Source organism: Carassius gibelio, chromosome B14, assembly GCF_023724105.1.
Source record: "Carassius gibelio isolate Cgi1373 ecotype wild population from Czech Republic chromosome B14, carGib1.2-hapl.c, whole genome shotgun sequence".
NCBI classification, from domain to species: Eukaryota; Metazoa; Chordata; class Actinopteri; order Cypriniformes; family Cyprinidae; genus Carassius; species Carassius gibelio.
This window is the reverse complement of record NC_068409.1, coordinates 18,177,221-18,203,237: the sequence shown is the minus strand read 5'-3', so window position 1 is coordinate 18,203,237 and position 26,017 is coordinate 18,177,221. Positions and strand designations below refer to the sequence as shown.

General features: G+C 38.0%; 1 protein-coding gene across 1 annotated transcript in view; it reads left to right on the top strand.

Moving 5' to 3' along the window:
* Window positions 1-26,017, top strand: part of LOC127971647 (slit homolog 3 protein-like) — a 162,191-nt gene that overhangs the window by 109,981 nt on the left and 26,193 nt on the right. The window contains exons 9-23 of the mRNA XM_052574822.1: window positions 357-501; window positions 2,777-2,848; window positions 3,874-3,945; window positions 4,892-4,963; window positions 7,829-7,972; window positions 8,282-8,445; window positions 12,929-13,079; window positions 15,185-15,259; window positions 15,743-15,886; window positions 17,515-17,658; window positions 21,283-21,446; window positions 23,617-23,752; window positions 24,289-24,357; window positions 25,235-25,306; window positions 25,475-25,546. Of these exons, the coding sequence (XP_052430782.1) occupies window positions 357-501; window positions 2,777-2,848; window positions 3,874-3,945; window positions 4,892-4,963; window positions 7,829-7,972; window positions 8,282-8,445; window positions 12,929-13,079; window positions 15,185-15,259; window positions 15,743-15,886; window positions 17,515-17,658; window positions 21,283-21,446; window positions 23,617-23,752; window positions 24,289-24,357; window positions 25,235-25,306; window positions 25,475-25,546 (1,696 nt within the window). The remainder of the gene's footprint in view (window positions 1-356; window positions 502-2,776; window positions 2,849-3,873; window positions 3,946-4,891; window positions 4,964-7,828; window positions 7,973-8,281; window positions 8,446-12,928; window positions 13,080-15,184; window positions 15,260-15,742; window positions 15,887-17,514; window positions 17,659-21,282; window positions 21,447-23,616; window positions 23,753-24,288; window positions 24,358-25,234; window positions 25,307-25,474; window positions 25,547-26,017) is intronic.

Below are 26,017 nucleotides of genomic sequence, written 5' to 3'. Positions count from 1 at the left end.
GATGAATATACTCCAACACAAACACAAAACACGCTGCAGGAAAAAAGCCTTTCTTAATTAAGCTGCAAAGCAAGACAATAAAACAACAGGGAGTCTGTCCTTGCTGATTATGTACTGTATTAAAAGCTATTTTCACCCGTCTTCATTTATGCTGTTATTGGGACTAATATTCATTCACTTCTGCACAGAGGCGACATGACAGTTATAACTACTATCAGAAGGAATGCTATTCTGTTTGTATTTGACTCAAAATGCTGTTAATGTTCCCTGTGTTCTCCATTTTCTTTCTTGTGTCATTAAACCATGTTGGTTTTAGTCAGTGATCTGTTATTTCTCCATCTTTTTCTCCTCCCCAGGTCCTGCTCAGACGGAGCCAAGGTCATGTGCTCCCCAGGTGTCCATCTGCCCTGCCGCCTGCACCTGCAACAACAACATCATAGACTGCCGTAGAAAAGGCCTGACGGAGATTCCTGCCAACCTGCCTGAAGGAATTGTAGAAATGTATGGATTCCACTCAAAATCATTTCCCTTCTCTATTTGTGTAAAATCAGCCTGTGTGATAAGTACTTACCGCTGATGTCTCCTGTGCGGTGATCTGGCTTCTTCCATCTGTCATGAAACAAAGGCCATCAGCGGTGCGGTGTAGCACCCTCATTAACACCGTGCCGCAGTTGCAGATGTACAATTATTATTATTTTTTTTTTCAGTTTAATGTGTTAAAAAGGTATTTGACACAATTAACAAAGCACTTGTTTTTTTCTGGCATCCTTTGGTACATTACAGTAGACTATATCAGCATGCACGATAAAACGCAAAAGAGATGTTATTAATTTGGTACTGTCACACTGTCTGTGTGCATTAAATGCATTAAGTTCTTTTTCACCTTTAAAGTGAAACCTGCTGCAGTCCGTCACTGATGTTAATCAAAGAACTAAAGAAAAGATAAACCACTCACTGCGCTTCGCTGATTGTAGCCTGATTAATCTATATTCAGTTTATAGTTTATGCATATGCAATTTAGTTACTTTTCAAAGCCTATTAAATGTTACAAATAATTTACTGTATTTTCTGGACTATAAGTCGCACCTGAGTATAAGTCGCATCAGTTCAAAAATACGTCATGATGAGGAAAAAAACATATATAAGTCGCACTGGACTATAAGTCGCATTTATTTAAAACCAAGAACCAAGAGTAAACATTAACGTATACAGACGCGAGATGGCATAGAGCGCCAATTGCAATCGATTTGCAGCACTAGGGATGTTAAGAAAACGTCACTTTTTAGAATTTCCATTTTAAAATCATTTTGGAGGACATTCTCTAAAACCATAGTTGTCTTTGGATGTCTTTGATGACCGTGGCTTATTTTGTGCGATTCGGTTATATTTTTATGAGCAAGCCACAGTTTTTAAAGCAACCATTAGATTAATGCTGTTGTCAATGTTTCTGCCTATTAACTTTTTTATATGACCTTTGCTTTATTGTGCCGGGCATGTTAGCTTGCGTAATGCTAATGTTAGCATATTAACCTTAGCATTCTTATTAAAAAGCAATCAGATTAATGTAATTCATACAGTGCCACCGCTTAAAACATCTGACCTTGTTGTTGTTCAAACCAATTCTGTATTTGATGTCCTTCAAATGCAAGAGAACCTCTAAAAGGGGTTTTGTGGTATCCTCCAATAAAGAAGGACGTTTCGGTTGCACGTGGGAAATTTGCAAGGCCAACATTTCCATTGTGCGCATAGGCTGGGACGTCGCATTTAATGATCACATAGCAGCGCAGCAGTGCGCTCACACACATGCATACTGTTACAAAGAAAACACTTAAGTTTTTCGATGGGTTTTGGCTCGTCTTGTCTCAAGCTGATTTAATGTTCTCATGCTTTGGAGAACGTCCATATCGTCTTGGTCAGGGTATTTGGTATCCCTATTGATTCAGAGATCCTTGTTTGCACTGAAGAACAGGTAGGTAATTGCCCTGATATGTGCTGTTCCTCGCCATTGTTGTTATGTCAATAGTGTATGACCTTTCCATAATAAATGGATATGCAGGCTAGGACACATTAGTCCAACCGAGCCCATGGCCAAAAACAAATTGGGCTAATGAAATGATGTATAACCTGGAGCATGCAGAGAGCTGTGCTTATTTCTCAGGGACTTGTTTTCAATGCCATCCTTTCCCAGTGAGCCAAAACCCAAATTGAACACTCAGTGTATATGCTGCCGTAAAGCATTAGATGGCTTTCTCTGTAGACCTGCTGAAGGAGCCTCAAGTATCAGCCAGACTCTCAAAAGCACAAGGTTCTTCAGAGAAAGACTGTTTTGAGCACTTTAGCACCCTCGTTTCATCAAGAACATCTGATGCTCTCTTGCTCTATTGTTCTGTTTGCAATAAAAAAATAAAAAAAAATGGATTAGGTTATTCAGATCAGCATAATGTTTTTTTAAGCACAAGATAGTTACATAAAACGCTAAAGAACAAAGTTATTTGTGGAACTTAAAATCTAAAATTTTAACAATGATATTGTGCTTGTAAAACACGCCTCCACATGCTTTCAAACTCTGAAAAATGAAATCACCAGCAGATCTGTGTTGTGAGGGAAATAAATGTGATATGGTGCATGTACATTTGCGAGACACCTACAGGAATATTACATTGTTTTCTTTTCTCTGCCGTGCCATATTTGTTTCATAAGTTTATTATATACAATTACTAGCGTAATGGAAAAGTCAGCGTTGTGTAACAAAACATATCCATCTGTTCCCATGTAGTCGTCTGGAGCAGAACATGATCAAGAGCATCCCAGCAGGAGCGTTTTCCACGTACAAGAAACTGAAGAGAATGTAAGAACTTCTTCACACAACAACACAGACTGATGATTTTACCATTTACACTATACCGATCAAAAGGTCGGTGTCAGAATCCTGGAAAAAATGCATTAGTGAAATATTTCTCAAGCAGCAAATCTGCATGTTAGAGTGAATTCTCAAGGATCATGTGACACTGAGGACTGGAGTAACGCTGCTGAAAATTCAGCTTTGCACCACAGGAATAAATTACATTTTAAATATATTAAAATAGATAACAGGTATTTTAAACTGTAATAATATTTAACCATTTTACTGTTATCATGCAGTCTTGGTGTGCACAAGAGCTTTCTTTTAAAAAACTTACTGACCTTAAACTTTTGAACAATAGTGTTTAAATTCCTCTATTTTGACACATCAAGAAATATAAACACTTTCTTTTTATATGTTTCCAGCCTATGCATGAACTCTATACCTGCTGCAAGTGATCTCCTGTCAACCGCATTGAAAATATAGTAGAAGGGTTCATAACCCGCCGCAGTTTCTAGAGGCATGTCAGCCTGCACAAGAAAATCTATATTTTAGACACAAATTCAGATATTTATTCAGATCTTCTCACCTCTGCTTTGGCAGTGATGTCTTGATGTGCAGAGCTCAGTATTTTGAAGGATATACACAAACAAATCTGGGCTTCCTGAGAGAAACACACCAGAGGGAAAAAAAACATGAATTCACAACCACTTCTCACCGAATCGTTCTAGAGTTTATTTCCACCCCAACAACTTACATGACAGAAGATTTGAAAGAATCAAGTCATTATTTGTTCACCCTCATGGTCCACTGCAGTCCAAGTCATGTGACAGCTTAATGTGAGAAGAAGTAAATGGTTTAAAGATTAGATGCTAATGATGATCCCCATGCAGTTTCTTATGTTCTTTCTCCTCAGTATCGAGTTCGTTGGGTATTTATGGAGTATTGACGTCCTGTCAGACAAATGTGCAAACCATCCTCTGTTGTTGGTCTAACAGTCGGCTGTATTATCTCTATTTATGTCATTACAGAGACCTGAGCAAGAATCAGATATCCGAGATTGCAGAAGATGCGTTTAGTGGCCTGCGCTCGCTCACTTCACTGTAAGTGTTTTCCACACACACCTGCAAACATTCATACATCCTGAGCTGCATGCTAATTCATTTACAAAGATAATAGGCGTGCGTGAATGTAAACAGTCAGGTGAAAGGACAACTGTCGAATAAATCAGCTGACGGAGAGGAGACGAGACAGCGTACTGTCTGTCTGAGTGTGTTTGCTGACATCTGTGACTGCATGAACACAAGGGAGGACTTTCATTTAAATCACCTCAACAAGTCCGAGAGAGACAGAAGCCTCAGCGTGTGCATATTCATTTGGTCAGATCTATCTCTCTGCGTCCGGCCCACACAGCTGTACACTGCTCATTTACACATGCGGCGTGATTAAAGAGGCGCTGAGGGGTGCAAGATGGGCACAGAGGACACACAAGATGACATAAACACACAACCACACGTTTGTTGAAGGAATATAAACTCATTCTTTCTTCTGTGGACACAAAACACATTTACTATGAATGTAGAACTTCAAAAGGACACAAAAAACACCATAAATTGTCATAAAAATAGTCATGCACTATATTTCATGAAGCCATACAATAGCTTTGTTACAGGAACAGACTGAAATTTAAGTCATTATTCACTGAAAACGTTGACAACTGCTCTAACTCTCGATGGCTTGTTGATAAGAGAGGTATTTATATCTAACTATTTATGAATTCAAAATCAATTACTTGTTTTCTGATTCAACAGCTTTCTCTTACAACATTATCAGTAACTTTTCTGACAGATTTCAGTCTGTTTCTTATATACAGCTACATTGCATGGTATGATTTCAGAGGACTAGTTTTATGTAGCACTTTCATGATTCTTTTATGATTTTGACCCCTCTAAGAAAAACACATCCACGCTTGATGTGTTGCATGTGGGCTATACACATGTGGGCTGATTCACTGCTCTCTATTTACATTGTATCTGTGTGTATCTCCAGGGTCCTGTATGGAAATAAAATCGCTGAGATCCCAAAGGGACTGTTTGATGGCCTGGTCTCCCTGCAGCTGCTGTGAGTGCTGCATTTATGACTCAATAACCTTCAATGTCAAGAAGATAATGACTTCTGTGTATGTGAATGTTCAGTGGGGTCCGAGTTTTACTACAAGTGATTTTTCTTTTTACACTACCACTCAAAGAAATGAATTTATTCAGCAAGGATGCAATAAATTTATCAAAGGTGACAGGAAAGTCATTTAAAATTAATTAGAAAAAATATATAGATTTAAAATAAATGCTGTTTGTAATTCTATAATTTCCATAAAAATATTAAGCAGCAAACTTGATAATAATAAATGTTTCTTGAGCAAATCTGCATATTAGAATGATTTCTGAAGGAGCATGTGACACTGAAATTGCATTTTCCAATAGAAAACCTATTAACTGAAATTGTAACAACATTACAAAATATAACTGTTTGTATTGTATTAAATGCAACCTTGGTGAACACAAGAAAAAAAATTATATTATAATAAATGTTAGATTTTATCTTAGTTTCTTAACAATTTTCTGAGAAAAAAAAAAGTTAAGAATATCTGTATTTGATATTTTTTTTACATTTGCTTTAATAACAATAGCACTTTTCTCTCTGCAAATTTGTGCAATGCCTGATTGTGCATGTCATCTAGCATGATTTGAGAATGCCTGATTATTTACCTAATTATTATTATGTTTTTAAGTTATTTTTGTTTTAGGAACCCATTGTATATATGTACAGAACAAATGTGTTTAGTATAAAAAATTGACTAGTTTAATTAGAGGAGGTAAAACATTTCTGCCTTTCCCCTCATGAAAGGAAGAAAAGCACTAAAAGAAGTGAAAAGAGCATGTAGTGTTTTGACTGAAAGGAGCATCAAGTTTAATTCTCGTTTCCTCTGGGGGAACACTCTCGACATCATTAGCATGTAAATTGGTCTTGATTGCTAAACATGTCCCTCACACCTACTTATATTTGTGTAGACATGGAGACATTGCTCTGACATCATTTCTGCATTTAATGGTCCAAATTAAGGTGAATCTGTGGGCTCTAATGGACCCGTTTCAGCTTATTCTAATACTTTGGGGAAATTCTGATGGCTTCCACTTTTCTTAACGTACACACCGCTGCCTCAGGCACAAAATAAGCTCACATCACCTGTTATTATGCTTCTAAAGCGCCATAGATTTACTGGAGCGGCCCGGCCCATGTTTTCACTGTCAGCTGCCATAATGACTCAAATTATCTGTGTTTTCAGCAATTAGAGTTCTTCATCCTTAATGGATTTTCTTAATAAGACCCTTTCAAAGGTACACCTCAGGGCATTCCAGCAATTTCGCAAAGCTATTCTGGTGTTTCTGTGTTTCTTTCTCTTGTTTATGGTTTTATTCACTCTAGTTTTTCTTCCTTTTTTGAGATACTCAAACCTAATTATTTCACCCTGTGAGAAGACTAACGATGCATGTGTTTGCTCCAAGACAAAACCTCATTACAGTGGCTTTCAGTAATTAAGCACATGACTGCTTTAGTCAATTGTCAGGCAGCATGAACGAGAGAGAAGTGTGTGACATGACAGGAGTGATGTGTGCAACTCAGGAGCTGAATACTCCAGCAGTTCATCGACAACACATTCACTCGGGTTTTGTTAAAATTAGCGATCTGTGAACCGAGTAAATTGCATCTATAGATCTGAATATGTTTCTGATACTTACGTCGAGTCACACAGCTTTGTGCACTTTTGTGGATCCCACACTGTGAATTTTATGTCCGGTGACATCAACGCGCTGCTCGTGATTACTGATACAGCACAGATTACTGAATTTACTGCCACCATAACACACCCCACTAGAGGCTTTAAAGCAAAACATCAAATCATTCGGAGAGAGCAGCACTCTCCGCTCAGTCAAGCAAATTGAAAATAAAAAGTCCTTATTGTCTCTCAAGTCTTTCGCAAAGTACCCCTTAGGATACATGTGCTTGAAACAGACTGAGGAACCGCACTTAAAGATGCTTCTATATGGTGACTGATGCCACACAAACAGAGCACACTAACTACTGTAACTTCTGTTTAGACTTCTGTAATGCAATATATAATCATTATTTATCAAGAACAGCATACATAAAACACTACAGCAATAGAAGTATTTGCTTTGCTTTGCTTTGTTTTGCTTGTTTTTGTTTTTGTTTTGCTTTGCTTTGTTTTGCTTTGTTTTGCTTTGCTTTGCATTGCTTTGCTTTGCTTTGTTTTGCTTTGTTTTGCTCTGTTTTGCTCTGTTTTGCTTTGGTTGTTTTTGTTTTGTTTTGTATTTTATTTTAGCTCGCTTTGCTTGTTTTGTTTTGGCTCACTTTGCGTTGGTTTGCTTGTTTCGTGTTGCTTTACTTATTTTTGTTTTGCTTTGCTTTGCATTGCATTGCTTTGCTTGTTTTGATTGGTTTGCTTTGCTTTGCTTTTTTTTGTTTTGTTTTGTATTTTATTTTGGCTCGCTTTGCTCGTTTTGTTTTGGTTCACTTTGCATTGGTTTGCTTGTTTCGTGTTGCTTTACTTATTTTTGTTTAGTTTTGTCTGCTTTTCTTGCGTTTTGTTTTGTTTAGCTTTTTGTTTCGTCTTTGCTTTGCTTTTAGTCCATCCTTTTTTTATTATATATATGTTTTATATTTTATTTTAGGAAAGCATAATTTTGACATTGTCAGTATTCATTTTAAAGGTATTTTGGGGGGGGGGGGGGTTCCACTTCAAATGGTAATTCAAATGGTAAGAGTGTGCCTATTATACGTGTAAATTAAACATAAATCAAAAAATATTTTAGATTTTGGTTTGTTTGTTTGTTATCGTATGTTTATAGTGATGTCATCACACATTAATAGTAAAATGTCTAATGAATCTTCCGTTGACTCTTCCAGACTGCTGAATGCCAACAAGATCAACTGTCTTCGCGTGAACACTTTCAAAGACCTGCAGAACCTCAACCTGCTGTCCCTCTATGACAACAAGCTTCAGACCATCAGCAAAGGCCTGTTCACCCCTCTGCGCGCCATCAAAACACTGTGAGTTACACACACACACACACACACACAAACACTTCATCCTTCACACCCACACTCAGTCCAGGAGACTCCAGTCTCTAAGCAACTGTTGAGCAGGACTGCCTTCACCCCGCAATTAATTAGCAGCAAATAGACAGCAAAACAACAACATTAACAGCAGTGAGATAAATGTGAACTAAACAAATGAAAACCTTACTCTTAAATGTCATATGAATCGTATTGTTATCACAGGATATTACTGTTTGATTATAAAAACTCCCTTGACTCTAATGAAGCGTTTTGATTTATCATTACGTCCGCCCACCGTAGACATCTCGCTCAGAATCCCTTCATGTGTGACTGTCATCTGAAATGGCTGGCCGACTACCTGTTCGACAATCCAATTGAGACCAGCGGAGCTCGATGCAGCCACCCGCGCCGTCTCGCCAACAAACGCATCAGCCAGGTCAAGGGCAAGAAGTTTCGCTGCACAGGTAAAGCTACACGCATGCACACTGTTTAAAGAGGACTTTTTGAGTTAATTTGAGTTATCACAATATACTACACAATGTAGCAATAGGTCTAGGTCGTTTATCCAAATCCATGAAATACGACCCATCAGAGCGTATACTACAATTGCGCCCCCATCAGCAAAAGGTCGTTTTCATATTAATGTTTTGTACTCTTTTATTTGCCCTCTGGTTTACGTTTCGTGTAGCTCAGTTAGTAGAGTATTGCGTTATTCCTTGATATGTAATCATGCTATCATGGGTTCGATCCCAGGGAACAGATGTGCACGAAAATGTATATGCTCAATAAATTATAATTTAGCATGATTTCTGTGAGGGTTAGGTTTAGGGGTGGGGTTAGGTGTGGTCATTCGAGCGAATAAGCTACCTACAGTAGTAAAATATGTAGGAAATACTGTGAGATCGGTGTAAAACAGCCACACATTGCATTTAAATAAACGTGCGCTTTGATTGGTAATGACGTTATACGTCAATTCATGACGACAGACGCAACGCGATAATGTCATTATTTTTACGCCCGCTTGAGGGCGCTTAACTTTCAAACGTAAATATAGGTCATAATAAATGCTTGCACAAACGACCTATATGGTCGTTTTTTGTTGGAAAACAGGCTCCAATGCAAACATACTTTAACATTCACAGGGCTTCTTCATCAGTCCACACAGAATATGTATTCACATTAACATACAAAAACGGGTCCTTCAGAAATCAAAATATTAAGACGTTGTAACATGATTGCCCACTTTACAATTAGTATTCAACAGCTCGCTCATTTCAAATGTTGTCAAAATACACTAGCGTTCTAAAGTTCACTTTAAACATTCTGCTAAATTTAAGTAAAATTGCAGCTACGTGCATGTCAACTAACTCATTATTTTGCATCTGCACCAACACTCATTAAAGTATTAGTAGACTGTTAGGTTAGGGTTAGTACTGTAAGTTGACCTGCACTTGCAAAGTGACTTATAGTTAGTAGAATGTTAGTTGACATGTAGTTATTTATAGTTATTAGAATGTCTAAAGTGGACTGTCAAAATGTTTCAAAGTGTTAACATTAAAAAAAATCCTATGATCTTACAATCGTCGAGTCTGCATTCATTTGATAAAAAATACATTAAAAACAGTAATATTGTCAAGAATGATTACAAATTAAAATAAGTTTTCTATTTTATGAATTTTATGCATAGTTACTCCAGTCTTCAATGTCAGATGAACCTTCAGAAATCATTATAATATGCTGAATTCTTATTATCATTATTATTATTATTATTATCAGTGTTGTAAACAGCTGTGCTGCTTGTTATTTTTCTGAAAACCATGTTGTTGTTGTTTTTTTAGGATTCTTTGAAGAGTCGAATCTCAACAGAATAGCAGTTATTTGAAACTGATTTTTTTGTAACAATGTACAGACTTTTACTGTCACTTTTGATCAAATTAAAGCATCCTTGCTGAATACAAATAGTTAAATATGCAAAAGCAGTAGTGCGTCTGTTTAAATTCAATGAGTAAGTGGAAAATGCTGATGTACATTATAGTTGGTTAGTGGTCCAAGATAACATTACAAAGGGACTTACACCTTATGAAAGAGTCAGTCAAGTAAATCACACAGTGTCTTGTTGATGGCCAGGCAATTGCTGCTCACATGCTTCTTCACACTGAGACTCCTCATATTCAATGACGTCCATTTCCTTTTCCTATGTGTGAGTTTGTGTGTGGCATACTCTGGCCTGGAGCAGTTCTTCTCACACACTGCCAGGTTTCAGAGTGCTAACAGGACAATGCTGGCTGCTCTGAAGCTGAATGAAGATGCCTTGTTAGAAGATGTTTTTACGAGTCGGAGTCGGCCCCCACGCACAGCCAAGAGCCCGGGCCCCTGAGGGAACTGCTTTGGTGGGAGAAGTGCAGCCGCTGTTTGCTTTGATATTAAGCCAGAGCTTTTTCTCATTAAACTTCTGTCAGTATATCAGCACAATAATAAGTGCAGCGCCGGAGCACACATCCTGCTACTGGCCCCGAGTTTGTGTTTGCACATGAAATCTTTGTTTTGTGTGTGTGTGTGTGTGTGTGTGTGTGTATGCAGGCCCATAGGCAGCTGTACGATTACCAAGGTCAAGATCTCAGTAAATTGTGCATGTTCAAAAATTGAATTTTTTCTCTGAATGACATATTTTTTGTCCTCATATGAATGTCTGCATGTGTAATTCAGTTTAGACAGTTTGAAAGAATGTCAATGCAAGAATGCACAGTCTCTATGTTGCAAGATGCAGTTATTATATGCCTTTTTGGACTTGTTTAATTTATTCCACTAAATTTGAAACCTTGGGAAGTTAATAAAGTGGGAAGTTACAGTTTAGGGTCAGCGAAGAATAAGTTATCTTATCTTATTGGCAACATAAAAAGATCATAAGATCACTAGACAAAGTTATCATCTACATAGCAAATATTATTAATTAAAGTCATAACAGTAATATGTGTCGTTGCATGATTAATAAGCAACTGATAAAATTATCCACCCCAACCTGAAGTAAAATATTCATAAATTTTGATGCATTAAATAAGTTCACCCCTCCAAAACAGAGAAAACACCGATCACAAACAGGTACATCTCTGTCATCTCTTGTTTTAAAGTGTTAGTGTATATAATGAGTTGTATTTGGGGTAATTGTAGCACAGTGTGTGTGTGTTTGTGTGTGTGTGTGTGTGTGTGTGTGGCAGAGGGCTTTGCGCCATTCCTTTCTCCTCTGCGATGTCTTTATGTGTGTCTTTCTAGTCCCTGTCTGTCTGTCTGTCTGTCTGTCTGTCTGTCTGTCTGTCTTTTCGGGCTTGTATTCCCAGTGGGCTATTGTCCATGCTGGGACGAGGGAAAGCGGCCGGCCCGCCTGTGTGCATGGTGGCCCAGAGTTTTGGGCGGCTTCCTGGCTGCTGTGTCCTGGCTGCTCCTTCCTCCGTCTCCTCCCCGCCTCTCCGTCCCGCTCCGCTCCTCTGGTGCAGCTGTCTCTTGTGCTTGATCTAACCATGTGCCGCCGCCTACACAAGCCTCACATGGTTCCGTCAAGCACCAGGGACCGCTGGACACACTCGCACACAGCATGGCATTCTGGGATATGTGCGGTGGAAGCTCGCTTTGCCACTGTGAGGAGTGAAGGTGCCGTTCTCTAACCCGGGGAACAACGGATCGCTTGTGAGGAGCTCTAGCTGTGTTCTGCATCTGCGTTTCTTCTTCCTCTTTTTTTTTTAAGGTTGCTCTCGTACACATTTGGTTGGAAACATCAGGGCAGCCAAACGGAGATGGTGGGAATATGATAAACAGTGGCAGGCGAGTGATGGCTGATGGGAAGCAGACTTATCGCGGGCGGCCAGAAGCTCGTGTTACGCAGAAACTGCCTGTGTTTTCCTGTCAAAACACTTCGTAGTGCCAGATCTCCAATACCTGACCTCTCGCTCACTGACGCTGTTATCTGAAAAAAAGAATACAGACAGTGAAGCTGTGTTCGCAAACAATTGCCTGCGACTGTGTTTATAGGTGGAAATAAAAAATACATAAAACCAAAATATTCATTCTTATTTATTATGTGGGTAAATCTCATTAAAAATATGTCCAGGTCATGTTTTGCCTCACAGTCAAGAAAAAATATTTATATGTATATTTACAGATCTTAAAATGTAAAATTGTGGTCATATATTTGACATTTTTTATATAGATTACAAAGCCAGTAAGATAATTAAGCACATTTCCCCAATTTCTCATTACTGTGATACATTTCAGACTTTTTATATATATATATAACTATTAGAACATTTGCATGAAAAGTTCACATTTACATTTTATATAGAAAAATAGGTAAAATTGTGTTCTGAATTTAAATTTAAAATGTTACTTGTTACTTTTTATCTAAATCCCATTATTTGAAATGTAAACAGTATTACAGCTCTATTTAATATGAATATAAATTATTTAAAAATGTTGAACTGTTCGTATTTTACATATTTTTACAATGATTACAATGAAGTCATTAAGCCATTATAAAGTGACACTTTTACATAAATGCTTGCAGGGAGAATACAAATTTACATTTTACTTAGAAAAATAAGTAAAACTGTGTTCAAATATTTTACATATTTTTTATTTTATTTTAAGCCATTAAGACAGTTTACTTTGATATTTAATTTTCTAATTCCCATACTATTTGAAAAACACTTTTATTTAAATTAGCATACTGTATAGTCGGTACAACACAAAGCTTGATTTATAAATACCATTTATTATTGTATTTCATTTCATTTTAATGTGGAAGTGCTTCGTTGTCCTGGAAATAATGTCAAAAAGGCTTCATTTTTATGCAAATACATTTCTCATTTCTGTAGATTTGTGGATTTTGACGTGTGGTTGACAGATTTTGAGCGTGATGTTGAATAAGCTGTCTGTCTCTCTGTCTGTGTTTGTCAGGTACGGAGGACTACCGCAGTCGTCTCAGCGGCGAGTGTTTCCAGGACCTGGTTTGTCCCGAGCGCTGTCGGTGTGAGGGAACGGTGGTGGACTGCTCCAACCTCAAACTCACCAAAATCCCCCCTCACCTGCCGGAGCACACCACGGACCTGTAAGAGTCACACATTTGAGCTTACAGACGCACCTAGACACCCCATCATTGGCCATTTACAATCTCACCCCACATTTTTCCAGGGTGTCCCTCTGTCTCCGAGGCCTCGTTCCTCTGAATGTAAGGTCCTGAGTTGTGGTGAATGAATGTCCATTAGCCACCTAGCCTTGTTTTCCCTGGGCAGCGCTATTCAGGGTGACAGTGCGTTTGCCCTTGTGTTGGTGTGTGTAGAGGACACATCAGGGTTTTTTCAATTCGAGTCATCTGTCACACTCTCTCGTTCTCTCTCTGTCTTTCTGCGGCTCAGTGACTACAGCTTGCACCCGCTAGCGCAGGTGCTTATTTATAGCGCTCTTGCGGGAATGCTAGCATTCAGGAACCAGCACTTTATGTCTGATGTGCTTTCCCATGGCAAGCCCCGCTGGGGACGGCAGCCCTGGGGGAAGCAAGAAGACAGCCATGGTTTATTTACTAGACTCTACTTTACTAATGTTTGGAAAGTCTCTCTCAACCTTGTCTAGACCTTCTCTGCACCAGCCTGTCTCGCTCTGTTTGCAAAGGCATACTAGCGTACTGCTAACTGCTGTGCAGTATATGCCTCATGCTGTCATTTGCTGGTTATAATTTCTTGTCATTTCTTGGTTATTCATTTGGTGCATTGAAGTCCTCCTGGGAAGTTCTTATAAGTTATTTTAAGTTGGGAATTGCAGTGCATTTAAATAACTTTGGTTAGAGTAAGATGCACTGTAAAAAAAATAATAATAATAATTTTTCGAAGTTGTAAATAAAACAAAGATTGCTGGAGTAAATTTGAAAAACTCAAAAAAATCTACTACTACATTCCACTTCAAATTAAATCTGTGTGTTACTTGCTGTTTCTTTGTAAATATTAGCTATATTTGCTAGCAGTTTAAAGCAAATCTCAGTTTATTGTGGCACTGAAGTCGCAACAAGATTTTTCTTAATCTATTAAATGATTAATAAAGAATGCACACTGGGTGCGTTTTGCTTTTTTATTCAATTTATTAATTTGCTATAAATTAAATGATGTATTCTATAGTAATCGTACAGATGTATTACTTTTATATGCAAAGTAACTATTCTTAATGCTTAGATTAGTTATATCGTAAATAAAAATGAATAATCATTCCATTCATTTTAACAAATGTAACATTATAAAAGACAGGTGATTTAAATATGTAAATATGATTTTTCCAACATAACTTGAATGCACCAAGTTATTTTGGAAGATATCTTGTGTATTACATGCATAGGTTTTCAAATGATTTATTTCTGAATAAACCCCCAATTATACAGTGAAAAAAAGGAATTTAAATACATGTAAAATTTGATTGAAAATATTTACAATAGAATTTTGTTTCCCTTAAAATGCGTTAAATTCTGTAAAATTTCATGGACAAAAAAGTCCATTGTCTTGAGTGGAAATGCATGAATCACTTTCACACTCGTGCAAGATTTCTGTTTGCATATATTCCTTTTGCAACTGGATATTTGCAGAACAATGGTAAATGTGACCGCACTTTTAGAATATTTCCAGTTGTTATTAATTTAAGATTTTCAACCAGTGTTTAAATCAGAATGAAACAGTAATTAATGTCAATTGGGTCCATATTTTATCTTTTTTTTTTTCTTTTCCTCCTGCCGTTCCTTCTTCCTTAAGCAGCTCCAGTTTGAATCTCCTCCATAAAGTACTATGCCTTTCCAAAATACACCATCTGGTTCCAGATTCTGTCTCCATTTTTCTGCACATTCGCCCGTCTTCCACCTCTACTCTTACTATTTGCAGAAGTATCAGAGTATGTCCTTCATGTTGTCATCACTGATGTTGAATGTGTATGAGAGTCACATACCCAGCGCTCACACCAGAGAGAGCGCTACTGATTTTTCATTGCAATGACATCACAGTCCCAATTACACAGCGTCTCCCACATAAGAGACTTGAGGACTGAAACAGAGACAGAGTCTGAATGATAATCACTTCCCATCACTCCTACATGCTCCACTGAGGCTTACTAGTGCTTTATCTTATTATTATACAGTAGCTTGTGAGTCCTCTGCTTAACCGCTGTCTCTCTCTCCACCAGACGGCTGAACGACAATGAAATCTCCGTCCTTGAGGCTACAGGGGCCTTCAAGAAGCTGCCAAACCTGCGCAAGATGTACGAACGGGTTTATTTCTCTCTTTTGGTTTGACTGCTGAATGACATTGGTGTGTTTGGGAAATTCAGCTTCGCTATGGACAGCGGGACAAGAAAAGCTTCTGGAATATTCCGACCTAATAGGAAAACGCATGCAGTGATTTACCGTCAGGCGATATTTGCGGCCCACTCCAAAATTGGAAAAAGCGGTATTCGCTCAGGAAGAGGACTGGTGATTTATCATGCATGAAATTGCTTGCTATCTAGCACTGTTATAAATTGGGCAGATCTAAAAGCCCGACCTTACATTTTACTGAAGCACGGTTTAAAATTAAGCGGTGAATCATCGTAAACGTGTGTTTAGGATACAACCACAACCTATTCATATGATGAAACAAAGAATTTGCATTGTACCGTTTCAACCAGTGCTTTCTGTCATTTGTCAGAGTAATAAATAGTGCATTTGAGACACATAAAAAAAAAGCTTCAATTCTGTGTCTGCAGAAACTTAAGTAATAATAAACTCCGGGACATCCGTGAGGGGGCTTTTGACGGGGCCGAAGGCGTTTTGGAGCTGCTGTTGACCGGAAACAAGCTGCAGTCGGTCAGCGGACGGATGTTCAAGGGTTTGACCGGCCTCAAAACGCTGTAAGTATTGCCAGTTTCACGTTTAAACTCATTGTTCAGTATTCTACGGTGATCCTGCTCATTACATTGAAGACATGCCTCTGAGCCACGTTTACATTCATATATTCACACGCTTTTTAATAGAAATGCATGAACACCAGAGACACGGCCTTGGGAATGTGCTCCAGGAACTGCTCATATAGGCTATTTTAGAAAATAAAAATTGCCTGTTCTCTGCAAAAACTGTGATCGTCGGGTCTAATCACGATGCTGAGTGCGAGAAGCTATTCTAAGTAACTCATGGGCATAGACGTCTCCTATGCTGGCCAGCTATCGGGAACAAAGATGCTAATACAATGCTTATTCTGAAGCCTGGTGGTTAGAAAAAGCCTTGCTAAGGTCTGCTGTCACTCTAATTAGCCTAATTGGAGAGAGAGAAGTGCATAGGAGAGCAAATGAATGGAATCATGGTCCTGCAATATTGGATTTGGTGGCTTTCAAATCCCAGGAGTGTGTGTCCAAATTGAGTTTGTTCATCTCAGATCGCTGTTTGTCAGAGATTAATGCCGGATCTGCTGCTTTCGGGTTTTCAGCACGACTGACTCTGGTTTGCATTTAGCCCGTTTGTGCTGCTGAGGGCCTTTAGGAGAACCTGATTGTTTTGGGCAGCTCAGCCCTCCCCGATCGCCCCTTAACAAACTCATCTTGTCCCGTGTCACAGACAGAACATTTACATCTGTTGTTCAAATACAGCTCGTTAACCCAAACTCTACACCTACAACAAAACTGTTTTGCATTTACAGAATTAAAGAAAAATAATAGATTAGAAACTCTAGGGTTCATTCATGTACTTATACTTAGACTCAAGTGAATGTATAATGTTTTTATATATGATTACATTCTATAAAATATGTTTTATATAAATGAATGGATTTATATAGGGTTTATGTAATAGGTCGGGTTCTTTCTAGGAGAACGCACGAAAGATATATTTGCATATCATTTTTGTGTTATATTTATAATAATGTGCAACAAGGATGTTTAATTGATTTTAAATGTACATTAAAATAGAAAACCGTTATTTTAAGTTATAATAATAATAATATTTCACAATTTGTTTCAGGATTTTTGATTAAATGAATGCAGCCTTGATGAGCATAAGAGACTTCTTTTAAAAGAAAGCATTCAAAATTTTACTGATCCCAAACTTTTATTTTATAATAATAATAATAATTGTTGTTGTTGTTTTATATATTATATTATATATATGCTCTGTTTAACTGACTTGCTGGGTTAAATAAAGGTTAATGGCATTGGCAGTTTAGCAATGTTTCATTTGAATGGTCTGATACACAGTAAATGCCGTCTGCTCAGATTTCCTGTAAATTATTTCACAACCATCAAATCACTGTAGACTCGTACCAGACTCCTGTCTCGATTTGTGTCTGCTCTCCTCCCTTACACCAGTGTGTGTGTGTTTACCCACCCGCTGCATGTACGCCACATTCACAAAATACTGTTTCTGGAGTGAGGTGTTAGCAGTCGCACTGATTGAATGCATTAGATCTCATAAACGCTCCGTGAGCTGCATGCAGCTGTCGGTCAGAGTCAGACTCAATGTGATCCACCTGCCTCTGTGTTCCCGTCAGGATGCTGAGGAGCAATCAGATCAGCTGTGTGGATAACGCCACCTTCACCGGCCTGAGCTCCGTGCGCCTGCTTTCCCTCTACGATAACCGGATCTCCACTATCGCCCCGGGAGCTTTCAACACCCTGCATTCCCTCTCCACCATGTGAGTCCTCCCCCTCACACACACACACACACACACACACACACACACACATTCCCTTCTGTGTCATGGGTTCACACAGTCATGCATCTATAACCAACTGGAATGCTTTGCGCAAAAAAAATTATAATTGAAAGAATTAGGCATTTTAAATCTCTGCTGCCTAATAAAACTAGTTCCTGTCTGCGTTCCAAACCCACAAATGAGTTAGTTGAAAAATTCACAAAGACGCAGGAAGTCAAACACGGTCTATCAGGTCACGCACCACCACCAATCAAGCGCCTGTTATATCTTCATATGCAAAGCGGATGAGGATGTGGTTCGAGCGAAGAATTCGTATTGTTTGCAGATGTTTTTTTTTTTCAAAATTATGAGGTTATGTTTTCTTGTCCTGGTTGTTTCTTGAACCTCAGAGGAGAAAATGTTGGCTTGCCCCATGGGGCAGGGTGAATTATTCAAAAATGGCTATAAAAAAGGAAAAATTGCTCTGCGGTCTAAAAATGGACTCAAAATTTTGTGCGATGATGATGATGCCCATAAAGAGGCAAATGTAGTGAATTAATTCTTCTGCCATTTTGTTTTAACTTTTGATTGTATGCTGTAAAAAATTAGGAACAGCTGGAGAAAACGATGTGCAATGCATTTTTAATACAGATTAATATCTGCATAGCTTTTTGCAGGGGAGGTAAACAAAGAACTGATCAACAAAAAAATGAACTCTAGTGTGTCACAGCCCTGAGGGAAAGACAAGAAAGAGAAAGATCAACAGAAAAGCTGAAAGAGATCTCACAGATGTTCGTAGATAAACAGATGCTGTTAAGCATTCAGAATAACTTTTGGTGGAATCATAATTTAGAAAATAAAAATGTAAATGATGACTGCCAACACAGCAAGCCTCTGTAACCATTTGAATGATCATATCAGGCTGTATTCCTGGCACACATCACAACATGCAGCAATACACATGCTTCTCTTTTTCAATCGGTGAAAGCTCTACTTGCTGAAATATGTATTGCATGGGGTGTCATTGCTTCCGTTCTGACCATCTAATCAAGTTTAGCATGCACAAACAACAGGAAGAATTGACACAATGAAGTCATCCAATCAGTAACATATATTTTCCTTTTTTATCAAGGCGTAAACCAGCCATAAACTTCCTTTACAACCTTATTCTAGCTTAGCACTATAGCACAGTTTATATATATTGTGTGTGTGTGTGTGTGTGTGTGTGTGTTGCTTAGTGTTTTGCTGTCTTTTATTGTTTTTATTTTATTTAATTTTTATTTTTTTATTTTTTTGTCATGCTTTGCTTGGCTGTCCTTTGTTTAAAAAAAATTGTTTGTGTTGTCATGTTTTGTTTGCTTTCCATTCTTAATAAAAACATGCATATTTATTTTTTATTTAAATGCAATATTGTATTCTAAAATATTATTAAATATTCTGTTCTATATTCATTTTTTATTATTTAATTAATTTCAGAAATTAATTAATGTAATTATTGGTGTTTGTGTGTATGTGTGTGTGTGTGTGTGTGTGTGTGTGTGTGTGTGTGTGTGTGTGTGTAAAAGAGTACAAGAATGTATAAATGCATATATATAGTTGTTATATAAACATACATTTTGTAAATGTATACACTAAAAAAAATTCAAATGTTTTTTTCCATCAAAAAAAATAATTATTAAATATTCCCTTCTATATTCTATTTTTTCCTAAATATTCTTTCTTTAAATATATATTTTTTTAAATAGAGTATGATAATGTATGATATGCTAATTTTCAGCTAAATTAACATATTTTGCATATTAAAAATATTGTATGGAATCTGGAAAACACCTTAAATTTTTTCATTCTTATGCCATAATCCGAGTTTTCCAATCAATATGTTGTGCTTTTTCTTTCAGACTCATTCTTTTACATTCTCTCTCTTTTTTGCAAGCTCTCTAATTACCCAGCGGCTGACACAGCCATGTCCATTTCAGCACAGGGCAGCTAAAAATATCCAGAGAGAGAGAGAGAGAGAGAGAGAGAAAGAGAGAGAGAGAGAGAGAGAGAGAGCAAGGCCTCTCCACCTTTTCTCTTCCCACAGTGCAGCAGGCATGTTGGGCTCACTTCCCTCCTGTTTCTCTCTCACTCCATCATTCATCCCTCCACCTCGGCCGAAATTAGAGCGGGAGTGTGTTTCCGGTTGGAGAGTTTGGAGTGAGCAGTCAGGACAGAGGTTACTTCTGAGTCCTTGCATTTGTGATTATAAAAGTAAAAATAGCCACGTGTTTTGTCAGTTATGTTCCATTTATTAAATTTAGCAGCATAAATATTCACTCATGTCTAGTGTGTGATATCATTCCCAAAGCAAACTTCTTCCTGGCTTGTTCTCTCTCAGCCAGTGTTTCTTTGCCCTTCACAGTGTGTGGAGAAAGCAATGTAGGAATAAGAAAAGGCAAGCACATTGCAGGATGGTGTTAACATGAGCACATCTTCTTAAGCTGCGAAGCATCTATTAGCGAAGCAGCGGAAGGTCAGCACACTCGATGAATTTATCCTGGAGGCTGTAGCGCAGCAGACACTCAGCATTTCAGTAATGCATCCCGTCTGCCGGCTCCCTGGTGGGCCTCCTACAGTCATTGCTGGTGACGCTTTCAACTCAAGGCTACACTTTTATGATTTAGGTCTGTGTGCCACCACCTGAACTTTCAGAACTCAGTGAGGACGCATGAAAAATGGGCCAAATAACTTGATTCTGAAGCCTCTATTCCAGCAGTGCCTGTAGCCATTGATTGATGGATCGGTCTGTACCCAAACGTGATGAAAATGTGTCTTATTCATGAGCCCTGTTTCCAGGGTTTTTTGTTTTAGTTTTTTTGGGGTCATAGAATTTTTACTGCAAAATTGCATTTTTACATTTTACAATATTCACATTCTACCTGACCCAATAATCTAAAACTAAAACACAAGGACATATGAAAAAGATTCAACTACATCATTAATAGGGGAAATTAATTAATTAATTAAAAAAAGAGAGAAAATAATAATAATGATTTAAAATATAAAAATAATATTAATACTGCCCATAGTATAAAGGAGAAAAATTATTATACCTTCAGAATGCGTATATGATATTATACATGACTTTAACAGTATGTTGCACCGAGCAAGCAATGATACAATTAGGCATTACCTTGTTTATGGTTCAGAGGATAACACTGAGATGGAACCCAAAAATGGCAATTTACATTTTAAGAACATCGGAGACAATTTTAAAGAAAGAGTCTAAAAAATGTACAGCTTGGGCCAGAGAGGTTATAGGGTGTAAGTTTGCATTTTCTACATATGTCGAGAACGTTAGGATGTATCTTCAATAGTTTAGTCTTAAAAAGCAGCTTTCCATTAGTGTCTGTTTTATAACAATGTAATAACATAGCAAACGTTGCTATCGAACGCTGTCAGCACTGCAGGTCACATCGCAGTCACAATATGTAATTGTATTGCTATCTAAATGCAAATTCAGTTCTCCTGCTGGGTTAAATGGGCTGGAGTTTAATCGTTTATGTGGTAATTTAACCCTGCTGATTGCTTTCCGTTGTAATTATACAGTAATGGGGTTTGTGTTTTCTTTCTGTTTGTGTACAGTAACCTGCTGTCGAATCCCTACGTGTGTGACTGTCACTTAGCCTGGCTGGGACTGTGGCTTAAGAAGACCAGGGTGGTTAGTGGCAACCCACGCTGCCAGAAACCTGCCTTCCTGAAAGAGATCCCCATTCAGGATGTAGCCATGCCTGATTTCTCCTGCGACGGTATAACTCTCTTTTGTTTGCTTGCACTATATCTGCTGCTTGCCCTGTTGATGGATCAGTAACTCAGCAAATGCCTGCATTAAAGAATGCATATTGAGAAATAAATCAGTCGTGCGTCACAGTGGTTTTAGCTCAATAAAGGAACATGCACCTTGTCAGCCTGACCACCTTAACTTTAGCACAATCACAGATTTTGAGATTAACTTTTACCACCACTGCCAATGGCTGGTGAGTGATTTATTGTTATGAATCGTTTATATGTTATACTTTTATTACAAACATGTGATGATATATTACAAATTGTAATATTATGTTTATGATATGATTAGCATAAATATTACTAAATATTTATTAAAAAAAGATGCATCTAAATGCAAAAACTTCAAATTAATATGAATAAAAAAAATAAAAAGTAAATTAATTTAATATATTATTGATACTGTCATTAATAATATATATAATTTTTTATTATTTTTGACATTTTCTTTCCTCCAATCTCTAAGTCTCCATTTATACAATGATGTAAATAATTTATAAAATAATAGTAATATAATGATGATAAAATAATTTAGGGCCATATTTATATATATTTACACACTCTATATATATGGATTTAATTACCCAGTAAATGTTATATTGTACATATATACAGGTTTATCACCTCTTTCACAACAATTTTGAATGTGGTCCATGCAATTAGATATATATAAATATATATACACACACATACTTATACCTTAATAAAATAAACTTATATGTTTATCTATATACTGTACATATAGACAGAGAGACAGACAATCTATACTTCCATCTATACAATGATGATTCTCTTTCATACTCTTCAACTCCTGTATGTCCACACTGGCCTGTTTATATACACTTTTGTTAGCACTGTCAGGACGCTGAACAAGGGTTTGCAGACCTCAGCTAGTATTTGCTCTGTAGCATGTGCCATCCACACCACATCCATCTCCAGTTCCCATGAAATCACGCTGCTCAGATCAGGCCGCTGCATCTCCTCCTTCCAGACCGAGGCTCTCTCTCTCAGATTTCCCACACCTTCATCCCCCTCTCCCTGCTTCCCAGCGTCAGGGTAAATCACACACCCGTCCAGCTCCCCACAAGGCCGTTCTGAGAGGGCAGCACAAGGACAAATTCAACGCTGAGCGTGGAGGCCTCAGCATTAACTAGTTTTTATAGGGAACAACTAGTGTCCATAAAGACGGGGGGAAACAGATCCTCTCCAGACTGACATAAAGTTTAACGGAGAAAAAGAAACTGCGGTTTGGCTTCTGTCTGGCCGGGGTCCTGTGTTTCAGAAGGCCTCCCTGTCAAAGTCAGGGTGTTTTGGGAAGAAACAGCTCTTTTGCTGCTTCGGGGGAATATCGTGTTAAGAGAGCCGGCTCAGCTGTAGACGGCCGAAGCACTTTGAAACAAAGAGGTTGAAAGTGAGAGAAATCGCCCATTAGTTAGAAGAAGAAGTCTGTCAGGACTCATGTCTTGTTATTCTGTTAGTTCCTAAAGCTTGGGCTCCAAAAAACTCACCAGCTATTTCAGTGCCCTGCAATTACAGCTAGAGTAACAAAGTCAAACTAAATTGATTTACGGGAAGATATTTTTGGTCGTTTGAAGGAGTCCAGTCATTGTAAAACTAGCCCACAGCCCCTTTGGCTCTTCTGCGTTTGCAGACACGTCCAGATCCAGCGTTCTCCGTCCAGACTCCGTCTGCGTGTTATTGTTGGAGCATATCTCGGTCTCCATTACCTCCCATTAATGGCTTAATTCACTGTTTCTTTTTAATCTGCAGGGCAATTCAGCCTTTTACAGATAGCATCTTACAGAGCTCGGATGAAAGCAGCTCGGGAGGAGGCTACAAGTATCGCTTGCAGGAAATGTGGAGCGAGCGAGGCCAAAAGCAATATTTAGCTGCTGATTTTAAACTCCTGTGCACTGTATCAGTTCACAAGCGTGTGCTGTAATAATGATACCCGTGTTTGGAGAATGGGCTATTTTCAGTGCACCTGTGCTCTCTCTCTCTCTCTCTCTGTCCTCCATTACTTCCTTTTAAAGAATTGATGAGTTTCTATATTAAATCTGTTAGCAACACATATTACATTTTTCTCTTGCATGATGTAAAGGAGCATTAAATATGCATGTCTTCCTCTCTCAGGTATTGAAGAGAATATCTGTCTGCCGTCGGTTCCTCGCTGTCCCGATTCCTGCTCGTGCTCGGACACCGTGGTGCGCTGTAGTAACCGCGGGCTGCGTTCGCTGCCTAAGGGGATCCCTAAAGATACAACCGAACTGTGAGTTTCTCCTTCCAGCTTCTTCTTTCTCTCTTTTTCAGTTTATAGAAGACAGGTAAGGGTTGGTGCAGTGTCACATCTTGTCGGTAATTGTTCTTGGGTTGTGCAGGAAAACTCCAGCAGGATTGACCTCTTCTCCTGGGTCGTAGTTTTTAGGACAAGACTCTGGCTCACTGACAGACCCCATTATCAAATCGCTTTGATAGCAGACCATGAGTTCCCTATCAAAGCCCCATTATCTGTGTCCTGTCATCTTGCAGTGGAACGGCCTTTTAGCACCTCACAAAGTGGCAAAATTAGGATGAAACGCACCCAAGAGTACATTTTGTACATAAGCACTCACACTTCATGACCGTTCGGTGGTGCTTTTCTGAAACCTAGCATCACTTCTCTATATCTAGAGCCACTTTGTGGTAATAAGACTATTGCTTTCAATGTAATATTGATTTTTAAGCCTGAAATGATATTTTAAATGAATCTGGTTTGTTTGAGGATTGTAGACTTGCCTGTTAACAGGACTTTTCTTATCGTTTCAGATACTTGGAAGGAAACCTCCTCACCTCCGTTCACAAAGAGCTTGCTAATCTGAAACACCTGACACTTCTGTATGTATTTCTCCACTTTTCATTTCGATTTATTCATTTGACACACACTTTTACCTTTAAGGGACCTATTTGTGAATTAAATGCATGCATTTGTATGTTTGTTTTAAGCTTTATTTTTATTTCCTGAACCTGCAGGGATTCATTTAGCAATTTTAGGAAATATGAAGCACCTGTATACACACAAAAAGGTTTATGTTTGCAAAAAAAAAAGACAATAGAAAATGTGTAATTAAAAACCTTTCCATTGTTTAACTGTAAGTTACTTTAGCAAATATGGTGAAAATTTTAAACAGTGCATTTTATGTAATTTTACTGTAAAATGTTGTCAAATTAATGATTTTTGCAAGTAAATCTATGAATGAATGTATAATTTACAGTGAAAACATGAAAAATATCACATTCAGTATTATATTTTATTTCAGTAATTTCGTTTCTTCTAATTTTTCTTATCAGCAATGTACATGAAGGTGTTTTATTCAATGTTATGCTTTTAGCTCATGTTTCTTCATGTTTGTGCCATCGTACCCTGATGCTGCTTTTTTCTTTGTTTATATGACCATATGCAGCATTTATATATAAAAATTAGCCATATTTTATAGATAAGGTACAAAGCAAATTTAGTTGATTTTCATGCATTTTTCATGCAACATTCAACCACTTAAGGAAATCAAATATGCAGTAAAATTTGCAGTCACCAACATGCCTTCCCATAATCCCTGAAACATTAAAAATGAGTGAGTATTTTTTGCAGTAAACGGTTTAGTTTGTAAGCGTGTTTGCATGCTCTGGCTTTGGATTGTGAAGGCATGTTGTAGACGTTGTTCTGAGGGTGTGTGTAATTGAATCTGCTGTGTGTTTGTGTGTGTTTCCTCTGCAGAGACCTCAGTAATAACAGCATCAGTCTTCTTGCACCTCTCACCTTCAGCAATATGACGCAGCTCGCCACCCTGTGAGTAACACAGAGATCCAACAATCAAACACAGTTTCTGTGTCGACAGATGTGTGTGGCAGTGCAGTCATGTGAATGTGATTACTACTGTTGACAGAAATGTTGACATTAAATGAGTGTGTGTTTGTGTCTGTGTCTCACTCATATTCGCTCTCTCTTTCTCTGCAGTATCCTGAGCTATAATCAAATTCGCTGTGTCCCGGTTCATGCATTTGATGGCTTGCGTTCTCTCCGCCTGCTGTAAGACTCCCTTTTGTTTTTCACCTGATGAACCAGCGATCTGCTGCACAGTCACATCAATCTCTCTCTCACACACACACACACACACACAGTCACATCAATCTCTCTCTCACACACACACACACACACACACTCAGTCCCCATGCACCACAACACCTCTGTCAGATCCTAATAACCTGCCTCATGAACACCGGGAGATTACTGCCTGAACAAAGCTGCTTTAGAACAACATGTTCACAGCATAAGCTAGTTCTGAAGGAACGAAGCAATAGATTTTAAGAGCACTTAAGTCCCACAGGGAAAAGTTTTTTTTTTTGGTTGTATGAAAGTCACATTAAAATGGTCTTGGCAACTTTTTAAGATGCCTTCGTTTATTTTTGTTATTTACCAGACTACTTACAGACTCAAACTCAAAAATACACTGTCATTTTTTTTTTTTTTTTTTTTTGGTTTTAAATTAAATCAAAGATG